The following is a 10,889-nucleotide window of genomic DNA, read 5'->3' as shown; positions in this document are numbered from 1 at the left end:
CCGACCATTGGAGATGCTCTAAAGAGAAGAAAGAAGATCAAATTTTGAAGCTCCAAGTCGATATGTTATTTACCATGCTCTAAACATAAAATTATGAATCCGCTCCTGAATAATGTTGCAAATAATTTATTAAATTAACTAAAATAGAAGAATTTATAATATTCAACATTTTAATTTTTTATGTGAAATAAAATAACCAATTAAATTTTCTTAAATTTTCAAATGATATAACGTTTAAATATGGAGTACTATAATTTGATAAAAATAAAATAATCATTGCCGCCATCTCCGCCGCCGGTGGCGAGAAAAAATTATGTATCTACAGTCTTCAGCCGCCATCTCCGCCGCCGATTTAGAAAACAAAATGGCTGCTTCATCTCTTTCCAATTTCACTCTCTCATCCCTCAACAACAGACCCAAATCTCCACGCCCCGCAATCAGAAGCCCCTCCTCACAATCCCTTGTTCTCACCCCCAAATCTTTCTCTCTCCATTTCGCCGCGAAATTTCCTAATTCACCTCAATCAACTACCTCCCCTTCAGTCCCAGCCCTCTTCTCATCTCCCCGGAAGAAAATATCGAGCTTTCTTGTAGCAAAGATCGCAACTTTATTGCTGGGGTCACTGATTTTCGCTGGCTGTGTGAGGGAAAGGCCTGCTTTGGCAGAGCCGGTTCAAGAAAGTGAGGTTTTTGAGGAGAAGAAAGATGCTCGAGCTAGTGATGACGAAGGCGAGGAGATGTGCGACAGATTGTTGCAGGAAAATCCTAGTGATGTTGATGTTTTGAAGATGGTTGTGAATGTGAAGATGAGGAGGGGGAAGAGTCGCGAAGCTGTGGGGAATGTGGAGAAGTTGATTGAGTTGCAACCTAGTGAAATGGAGTGGAGGCTGCTGCAGGCGCTTTGTTATGAGATGATGGGGGATTTGAATGAGGCTAAGAGCTTGTTCAAGAATATACTCAACCAGAAACCTCTCTTGCTTAGAGCTTTGCATGTATGATGTCTTAGGTTTGTTTAGAGATGTGCATTTAACTGTTTTTGGTGGTGATTTGATTGTGATTGTTACTGTTCTTGGTTGAGTTTGTGCTTGAGAGTGCTAGTTTGATATTGGGTTGAGTTATGATGTTGGATGATTTGAAGAAAAAATGTTTTGATGGAGGATGAAATGATTGGTTGTGTATTTTGTGGTGTGGTTATGATTGTTGATGTTCTTGCTTGAATTGTGGTCTGGTTCTATTGATTTTAGTGAGGTGTAGATTGGTTAGGATGTTGATATCATTGATTGTGTAGTAAAAGGTGGAGATGTGTAGGATGTTGAAATGATCAATTTTAGTCAAGGCTTAAATTGGGTAGGATGTTGAAATGGTGGATTTTAGTTAAGGTGTAGATGGGATAGGATGTTGAAATGATTCTTGATTGGCATGTATTTGTGATTGTTATTCTTTATTGATTTGTGCTCCAATGTCATCTATGTTAATGGGAGAGGTAGGAGGGGAAGGCTGTTGAAATGATTTTTGATGATCATTTATACATTCATGTTGTATTGTTCTAGCCAAATTTATGCTAAGTATTTCCATAGTTTAATTCGTGACTTCTTTGTTTGCTGCTTCTATTGCTATAGATAAGCGAGACGAATCTTTGTGTTGCCCTTTCTTTGGTAGGGTCTGGCAATGGTGATGCATAAGAACAAAGAAGGAGCAGCTGTTTTCGAGATGCTAGATAGGGCTCTAGAGGTTGCTCGTCGGGAGAATAAAGTCAATGAAGAGCGAAATATAAGAATTTTAGTTGCACAAATGCATCTAATCAAGGTGACAATTGGTGGCATCCTAGTTATTCTAGTCTTTTGTAGTTTAATTCTTTTAAGTTAAAATCATCGAAATTGTCGTTGACAATAAGAGGAAATTGGATCATGATAAAACAAGAAAAGTGTTGGTGTTTTGTGTCCTGGCAAAAATTAGGGCATTTTGTGCATGTGGAGAACTTGATGCTCCGTTCTTTCCCTTGTGGTTACTGCAGGGAGACTTGGAGGAGGCGTTGAGGAATTTTCAAGCTCTCATTGACGAGAATCCAAGGGATTTTCGCCCGTATCTTTGCCAGGTTAGTCAAGTAGCTGTCCCTATACCTTGCTCGTTATTTCATATTTTCATTACTATACTGCACAATGAAACATCAAAACTATACCATTTCTATTGCTGCTTCTTGCTAGGACTATATTAGTCGATGATGATTCTCTCGTGGTAGAATTATGCTCGATTTGTCGGTAGATTATAGTACTACCAAATTTTTTTATCCGCTCATGAGCTCCATCTATCGGTGTAAACATTTGATCTGAATCAAAAAAAACTATTGTGAATTTATGATTTTGATAGTGTTCATTGTTACAATATCTAAAGCTGAGAAAGAATAAAAAAACTTCATATCATCGGTGATAAGCATATTCCGTTCTTCCCCTCTTGGCTTCGTGCACTGAGATATTCAAAGCTCCCTAGAGCGTCAGTTTACAATCTTGTCTGATTCTCTTAGTGAAATGTGCTTCAGGGGATCGTATACTGCCTGCTGGACAAGAAAAAGGAAGCAGACGAGAGCTTTGAGACATACCAAAGCCTCGTCCCAGAAGAATTCCCGGAGAGAGGGTTCATGGATGATGTTGTTCTAGCAGCAAGAACAGAAACGAAGCAGCAACTTCAGAAGGATCTTCAACGTTAAATCAAGATTAAAAAAACGCCTGATTTCTTGTGAATGGCAGAAGATTGCCATGAAGGAGACTCGTGTAAGATGCCATTTTTGATGTGTCGTGTTTTGATTGTGGCTGGTTCCAGGAAGCCGAGAGGCGCTATCTAGCAAATTTTCAGGAGACTCAACGTAGAAGGCATTGGACATCATTGATCTTCTTGAAATGGCATTTTCGAGGCGAGTAGTGCAACGCACTTTGTTTCCATCTGCAATTACTCATTCAACGAAACGATGGAAAATTTTGCTTCCGTGCAATAGTCTGCAAACCACACATCACCACCAAGAGAACATATTCTTGCACATCGAATTTATTATTGATCTCCCATCTCAATTCAAATTATGAATTATTTAGGCTATCTTTATTATTTATTTTCTCATATTTAATATATTCAGCATTGTTAATTAATTAAAATTGTTGCTGGTTTAATTTAATTTTTACCAAGATCCTTTTAGTTCAATATTTATTGTACCATAATAAAATTCAACTAACCAGAGTTTACATACAATAATATCTTAGTCTAAATTTAGCTAGGACACACTTTAATGTAATAACATTACTATCGCATCTATACACTGAGAGAAAGGTTGGGCTAGTGTTATAAGTGAGACGCATATTCTTTCAAATATGCCTTGACCTAGGAGAGGTTTGTTGCGTGGCAATATTAGACAAGGGCGGCTCTAGGTCCACATCCGTAGTTGTGAACAAGAGAATGAACCGAAGGACGAGGCAATGTCCAATTGGCATGAAGACGACGAAGAGCATAGGCAAGGGAAGAATTGTCCGCTCGGGCAGTGCAACGACTCCGGCTCCATCGGGCATTTGGGACGCGAATAGAGGCGTCTTGTATAACGTGTTGTAGAAAGTCTTGTATGCATACTCGTATTAAAAGTGCACCGACATTGTGAGATGTTTTCATCCAATTTTCAAATTGCACCGACATTGTGAGATGTTTTCATCCAATTTTCAAATTTTAAGGATTACTATTAGATATGCATTTTTTTTAAAGAATTTTAATAATGTATTTTTTGTATTAAATATTTTGATAGTATAGTATCTAAATTTAGGAATAATAATATAGGAGTAACACATTAAAGAGTAATTAAAATTCGGAAAAATTCGTTTCATTTCTACACCGGCACGACGATGACTAGTCTAAGCAACATCACGGCGCCGCCTCCGCCGGGTTCCACCCCAGCCGCCGCTGCTTCTCGAGGGTAGCGTCAGCCCTCTCAAGTCCGCGCCTTGGTATGACGTCATACTTCACACTTCAAGTAGATAAATCCAATTCCGTAAAAAGATGTTTTTTTCTAGTTTATTGAATCAAAATTTAGATTGATTGGGAAAATATTTGATCAGCTGTTTAAGCTCTTATAGCTATTTAATTAGTGTTTTCAGTGCTTTAATTTAGTATTCCTCTGCTAATTTGCTCTGCCAAGTTATCTAACACCTTCAGTTGGAACTTAAAAATGTTATTTGCATCGAGAAGAAAAGCCATTTGAATCTGTTGCGGTTGAAATCTAATTCTGAAATCTCAATTTTTGAAGATATGAATCAGAGGCTGCCAATAGAACAACCAGTAGTGAGTAGTGTGAATGTGTAGCTTCTTCGTTTGGAGGACCTCTCTGCTTTAATTATTGCTCATGCTTGGACTCGTTGCTTATATTCTTCCGTTTTCCTATATGAGGGGATCCTTGGTTCATGGAGAACACATTTTGCGTATTAGTATTCATGCTTTCAAATCATAGGCATCTTAAACACATTTACACATTACATTGGAATTCTCTCTAAGTCACTGTATTAACTTTCTAGATACTTTTTGCGAAGGTTGTTATAGCTGGAGGGACGGCTGGTGTTGTAGTTGAAACAGATTTATATCCTATTGATTGATACAATAAAGGCACGGTTGCAGGTCATCTCTCATTGGCACTATTTTCATAAACGAAGATATTAGCAACTATTGTTCTGTTAGCTAAACTCGCTAGAGTATTGTAAACAATTCATGCTAAGTTGGATCCTGGTGGTTGCAAAGAGTATTGTTCATACTTCATATCTTAGAGGAGGAGAAAGGAAAGATGGTTGTTAATGCATAATGCTACAAAATAATCTAAGAGCTTGCATGTTAAACTGAAGCTGTTTGATACTTACTTTTATTAAGATTTATCATTTTTCGACATCATTTTGACTCACAACATGCGCCTTATGCTAAATAAAATGTGAAGACCAAGTTGACGAGAATTTCATTAAATTAAACTCAGCGCATGCTTCTGAATAAGTTTCCTATGTACTCCCTATTAATTGGTCTAAGTAATTTAATTCCTTTTCAGACTGCATGTGGTGGAGGTCAAATAATTCTCAAAGGGTTATATTCTGGCCTTGCTGGGGTCTTACCATAAGGACTTATCTAAATCTTTTGGTTTAATACTTAGAGAATGTTAAGTTGTGCAATACATGAATAAGTTTGTTAAGTTCACACATTGTAATTCATGCTATTTGGTATTTTTTTATAGTATGCTACACGTTTATGCTCTGGCAAATATTAAAAAAGCATATGCTAAATTTGTGAAAATTGTGGAATGATTCAAAGATTTTTGGACAGTGCATCTGCTGTGTTTGTTGGACCTTTCCAGAGAACCTCAGTGCTGTGGAATGAGCCTTCCAAGCAAAGGCTTTTGAGGACCTTTCCAGAGAACCTCAGTGCTGTGGAATGAGCCTTCCAAGCAAAGGCTTTTGAGGACCTTTCCAGAGAACCTCAGTGCTGTGGCTCATCTGGTAAGCAGCACAATATTAGCATAGTACTTGTTATACATTTGCATAGCCAATAGGTAGTATATGAGTACATGTAAGTTTCCTTTGTCTAACGTTCCAAAACTCTCAACCCAAAACAAACTTGCCATATCAATATCTTAATGCGTGTCACTTCCTTTTATTGACTGCTGATGCCTTGCAGGCATGGCTGGTTCTTTCATTCGTGTACCCACTGAGGTAAATGTTTAACAAAAACACTTCTTTTTTATTATTTGTATCCTTTTTCTTTCTTTTTTTAGGAAAGTATTTGGGATCTTTTACTTTATCAACTTGTTTTTTTGTCCTTGTATATTTAATGTTATTGCTATTGTCATACCTAGTCTTGATGCTTCAGGTTGTTAAGCAACGAATACAAACGGGCCAATTTACTTCTGCCCCTAATGTTGTCCGAACGATTTTTGCCAAAGAAGGATTTAAAGGTCTCTATACGGTATGGCGTTTTATCATATTTAAGATTTTTTTTTATGAATCAACTCATACCTATATTATATGCTCATATATTAATTCAATCACAAAGTCAAGTATACATCAAAAGCATGGAATCTATTATTATGAGAAATACTATAAAACACCAACAAACGGTTCTTATTTCATTTTAGTAGCGCTGGTGCTTAATTTATATATCTAGAATTATATTGAGAACTCCAACCTTTCTAGAACTAACAACATTAGATGCTTCAAAAGTAAGTTGGCTAAATCCAGATGTGGAGCCTATTAAATATGTGTTGTAGGAAGAGGAAGAGTGGAGGAGTGGAGAAAGGTCCGGGACATTTAAACTCGCGCACTCGTTATTCGCACATAATAGAGAGATTAGAGAGAGTTGGTATTTGGGAGAGTGAGAGTTTCCATATTTGAAATACTAGGATTTTTGAGTCAACAGGAATTTGGCTTGGGTAAAATTGTGGGTATTTTCATCCAAATATTATAAATTTGCTCTATTTTTCCTTTTACACGTTCTCAGCTAATTAGTTTGTCTGTCATTTTCAGACTTTTTAACATTAATACATTAAACAACATATATTCAACATTTAAGTGCATATCTGTATAAAATTGGATGGACTAATCAAACTTTAACATTACTCATCAAGATAGCGGCTCCTATATCTCACTATCTATTTAGTAGTGGCGATAATCGGCGAAGATAATTGGATGCCAAAATATGATATCCCTACTGAATTGGCGCCATGTTTAGTGTAACTTCAATACTGAGTAGTTTATAAGAGCAGTTTGCACAGGAAAATCCCAATTCAATTAAAATGGCCATGCTTCGCACACTTCGTATATTCAATTCCATTGTCTCAACACTCTATGCTAACACAAATCCTACCACTCACCTGTTTCAGAACAAATACTTCTGCAGCAGCAGCAAGATCACAAATACAGTTGAAGATTCCCTCATCTCCACTTTCACGAAAAGACCCTTCTGCTTGGAATCCCCAGAGCTTCAAGAATTGAGCTCAAAGCTCACTCCCCAACTGGTTGAAACCGTCTTAAAGTCATTGAGGAACTGGAGATCGGCTCAGATATTCTTCCAATGGGCCTCCAATCAACGTGGTTACACGCACAACTGCTATGTGTACAATGCCATAGCTGAAATCCTAGCAACTGCTCGACAAAATGCCCCACTGAGGGAGCTTGCTGTAACTTTGACTAAAACATCGTGTTATTGGACGCCAGGGGCTTTTGGATATTTTCTCAGGTGTCTAGGTACTCAGGGTCTAGTTGAAGAAGCTAATTCGTTGTTTGATCACATGAAAATGTCTGCACTTTGTGATTTGAATGGCTATAGCTATAATTGTTTATTGGAGGTTATTGCCAAAAGCGGTGATGTTGTTCTATTGGAGCATAGGTTGAATGAGATGAGAGAGTTGGGTTGGCCCATCGATAAGCATGCATTGACACCAGCTTTACAATGCTATTGCAATGCCAACCAATTCGATAAGGCGATTTTGGTTTTCAATGATTTGACTAAAAAGGGATTGGTAGATCAGCATATAGTGGCTATTTTGGTTCTGTCTTACAGTAAGTGCAGGGAAGTTGATATGGCATTTGAGTTGATTGAGTGGGCTGAAAGGAATCTCAAGATTAGTTTGAATGAGAAAACATTATGCATTTTAATCCATGGCTTTGTGAGGGAGGATAGAGTGGATAAAGCTCTACAACTGTATGATAAAATGAAGAAACATGGATATTTTCTTGATGTTCCCATATATTATGTACTAATTAGAGGTTTATGTAAGAATAAGGCGATAGAGAAAGCCCTAATGTTGTACAAGTACATGCGGGTGTCAGGAATTCCTCCTGATGTGCAAATAATTTACCAGCTTTTGTCATGTATACTGGATGAGAGAGACATGATTCAATTGCTTGAAGATGCTTTGATGGATTTGGACGCGGGGAGAAGGCTTTCGTTGTTTACTTCTGTTTTGAAAGATCTCATTAACGGTGGATATGATGATAAAGCTTACTGCCTGCTGAAGGCATGTACAGGTTCTAGTCTGAATGAAAACAGTCAGGAAGGTGTGACATCTTTAACAAAGGTAAAGCTTGATTCAACTTGTTTTGAAATTGTCATTGGTGGCTTATGCAATGCTGGTAAACTAGATATGGCTCTAGACTTGTTCCATTCTATGGATCAATGTGGTTGCACTTGTACTGTTCTACTTTTCAATAATTTGATTCAGTGCTTGAGCAATGCCGATAAGTTGAATGAATGTTTTAATCTCCTCAATAAGATGAAGGAGACAGAAATCCACCCTACGCACTTCACCTATAACTGCATACTTGGATCATTATGTAGGCAACTGGATGTTGTCGGAGCTATTGATTTGTTGAGGGAGATGCGTTCTTGTGGGCATGAGCCTTGGATAAAAAACTATACGCTGCTTGTTAAGAAGCTATGTGAAGATGGAAAGGCAGATGAAGCATATAGCTTCCTTACTGACATGAGCAAAGAAGGATTCCTCCCTGATATGATTGCATATTCTGCAATTATTGATGGTTTTCTGAATGACAATGAACTAGACCGTGGTATGGAGCTATTTAGAGAGATTTGTGGACAAGGTTATTGCCCTGATGTAGTGGCCCATAACACTATCATTAAGGGTCTTTGTAAGGCTAAAAGGATAAATGAAGCTGAAGATATTCTGAAAGAGATATTTGACAAGGGACTTGTCCCATCAGTAGTTACATACAACTTGTTAATTGATGGCTGGTGCAAAGAGGGAAATGCTGATCAGGCTGTTTTGTGTTTTTCGATGATGATAGAACAGGAAGTGGAACCAAATATCATTACCTATACAACTCTAGTAGATGGATTGTGCAGTTCCGGAAAACCGGAAGACGCTCTTAATCTTTGGATTGATATGGAGCATAAGGGATGCCGCCCTAATAGAATTTCTTACATGGCTCTAATTCATGGGCTTTGCAAGTGTCATCGACCAGATTGTGCTCTGGTCTATCTGCAGGAGATGGAGAAGAAGGATATGTTACCTGACCCATATGTTTACCAAGCTTTAGTAGAAGCTTTTACATCTGACTCAAACTTGGCCATGGCTCATAAAGTATTGGACAAGATGTCTAAGCACTCTTGCCCATAGGTAATTTTTGGGGTTAGTTTGTTAAAGTGAGCAAACAATAAGAGATCGATAGTGTAGAGGAACCTTATTAACGCCCTTTATATATATTGTTGATTGTTGATTGTTGATTTTACTAATTTATGTTACTGCAGGTATGCCACCCACCAAAAAGAAATAGGCAGACAGAATCTTGAAGGTTACTGCAGTTTATACAGCGAATGGCTCTAGATGTTCTTCACTCTTTATGAAGCAGCAGTTATGGGTTGGTTGATTGAGCTGTTTCTTTCCCATGGTTGATTGCTTTGAATGACTATGAAAGTTATTGAAAATGGAGCTATTTATGTCATTGGTACCATTTTGGAGATTAATAGCCATGAGCCTAAGTTACACATGTCATTTATTTGTGGTAACTGGGATATTCAATTTTTTAATAAACAGAATCATATGCATACATTCTTATTTTATTAATTGGTCTATTGATTTGTCAAATGGCAACATTATACTAATACACATATTTTTTAGATCTTTCTACATAACCAACACTTTTGAGGATTTAAAAATTTAGGGGAGAAATGTGATTTCACTGAAATTACTAATTTACCCTTGTAGTAAACATACTATGTTCTAATACTAATTTAATAATTTTTTAAATTCTTTTCATACCAATTATCTATAAATCCCAATGCTTAATTTCTGTAGTGTATTAGTTATATAAACTTTATTATTCATCCTTTGCATTTTTTATTATTTTTAATGTTGAATTATTTACTGTTTAATCCCAGCTCCCTGATTATCTAATTGGAACAGTAAAATTCCATCTAATTCCAATTTTAGGGTGTTACAAAGAGCTTTATATTTTGAAGAAAGTTTAGTTGCTTGTGATGTTTTCTTTTTAAAAGCATCGAGTTTTAGGTGCTGATGGCTGCGCCCACTCCGTTTACATTAGCTGTTGATGCAAAGAGCTCTGCTGCATTATCATTAGGTAATTTGCACCAATTTCATCTATTATTTGCTGAAACCAAGTATTCTGCTCACCACATGTTCTTTTTATGCCATCATTTGCTAGAATGTGTGGTTTGAAATCGAATCGAGTTTTTGAATTTATCATATGTTTGTTGATGTTTTATATACTTAACCTTTTGTAATAGATGTTATTAGTGAAGTAACAAGGTAGAGAATTGATTTTTAGGATTGTTCCATGCAGCAACGATTGTAGAGGTGTTTTGTGATGACAATTTAAATTATATGATGGATGCCTTCCAACTGAGTTTGTTGTTGTTTTGTATATATCTATTTGTAATTGGTGATATTAGTGAAGCAGCAAGGTACAGAAATAATTTTTAGGATTGCCTCATGCAGTGATGAAAATGTGATTTATATGATGGATGTTTTCTGATTGCATTTTCCAAATGCGATTGGCAATAAACTAATAATTGAAAAATTGTTTAATTTGCACTTTAGTGTTAACACTGTTTTAATTTAGTATTCTCTGGATTCCTATTTGAATTGCATATTTTGCTTTTCAGAGTTATCTAACAAGAAAATACAAAACCTTTAGTTGGAACCTGAAAGGTTCTTGCATCAGTTTATGCGCGAGAAGAAAAGCCATCTGACTTTTGCGACTACAATTTGGTACGGTTGGGATCTAATTCTGATCTTCTCAATTTAGAATGTATGCATCAGAGGCTGCCAATAGAACAACCAGTAGAATAAGTGTGAATGTGTAGCTGTTAATGCATAATACTAATAAAATTATTTAAGAGCTTACATGACAA

The 10,889-nt window shown here is 36.7% G+C and overlaps 2 protein-coding genes across 10 annotated transcripts; both read left to right on the top strand.

The window, feature by feature from the left end:
• Nucleotides 1-266: 266 nt before the first annotated feature.
• LOC125210628 (protein SLOW GREEN 1, chloroplastic) lies at nt 267-3,086 on the top strand. The gene is made up of 4 exons (XM_048110167.1): nt 267-991; nt 1,659-1,805; nt 2,014-2,094; nt 2,536-3,086. Exons 1-4 carry the CDS (start codon nt 314-316, stop codon nt 2,701-2,703), a joined length of 1,074 nt encoding a protein of 357 aa, XP_047966124.1. The 5' UTR covers nt 267-313; the 3' UTR covers nt 2,704-3,086.
• A 759-nt stretch (nt 3,087-3,845) lies between these two features.
• LOC125214669 (putative pentatricopeptide repeat-containing protein At5g08310, mitochondrial) lies at nt 3,846-10,889 on the top strand. 9 transcript variants are annotated; one of them, XR_007175149.1, is made up of 9 exons: nt 3,852-3,976; nt 4,556-4,640; nt 5,328-5,500; nt 5,679-5,713; nt 5,871-5,966; nt 6,880-9,135; nt 9,267-9,376; nt 10,027-10,096; nt 10,641-10,889. XR_007175149.1 is itself a non-coding variant. In XM_048115785.1 (7 exons), the coding sequence occupies exons 4-6, from the start codon at nt 5,681-5,683 to the stop codon at nt 9,133-9,135; spliced, it is 2,385 nt and encodes a 794-aa protein (XP_047971742.1). In that variant the 5' UTR covers nt 3,852-3,976; nt 4,556-4,640; nt 5,328-5,500; nt 5,679-5,680; the 3' UTR covers nt 9,267-10,381. The 9 variants fall into 9 exon arrangements, 1 of the variants encoding a protein (XP_047971742.1); XR_007175150.1 differs by lacking the exon at nt 10,641-10,889 and adding an exon at nt 10,319-10,381; XR_007175147.1 differs by having other exon boundaries at nt 3,846-3,976; nt 4,566-4,640; nt 9,267-10,096.

This window comes from Salvia hispanica, chromosome 3, assembly GCF_023119035.1.
Source record: "Salvia hispanica cultivar TCC Black 2014 chromosome 3, UniMelb_Shisp_WGS_1.0, whole genome shotgun sequence".
In the NCBI taxonomy this organism is placed as follows: Eukaryota; Viridiplantae; Streptophyta; class Magnoliopsida; order Lamiales; family Lamiaceae; genus Salvia; species Salvia hispanica.
The sequence above is the reverse complement of the archived record's forward strand: the minus strand, read 5'-3'. Positions and strand labels throughout refer to the sequence as shown.

Excerpts from the sequence above, each read along its gene's own strand:
- LOC125210628 (XM_048110167.1), top strand. The coding sequence starts at position 314 with ATGTATCTACAGTCTTCAGCCGCCATCTCCGCCGCCGATTTAGAAAAC. Across the intron at positions 992-1,658 it reads TCTTGCTTAGAGCTTTGCAT|GGTCTGGCAATGGTGATGCA; the intron begins GTATGATGTCTT and ends TTTCTTTGGTAG. Across the intron at positions 1,806-2,013 it reads CACAAATGCATCTAATCAAG|GGAGACTTGGAGGAGGCGTT; the intron begins GTGACAATTGGT and ends TGGTTACTGCAG.
- LOC125214669 (XM_048115785.1), top strand. The coding sequence starts at position 5,681 with ATGGCTGGTTCTTTCATTCGTGTACCCACTGAG. Across the intron at positions 5,714-5,870 it reads TCATTCGTGTACCCACTGAG|GTTGTTAAGCAACGAATACA; the intron begins GTAAATGTTTAA and ends TTGATGCTTCAG. Across the intron at positions 5,967-6,879 it reads GATTTAAAGGTCTCTATACG|AACAAATACTTCTGCAGCAG; the intron begins GTATGGCGTTTT and ends CACCTGTTTCAG.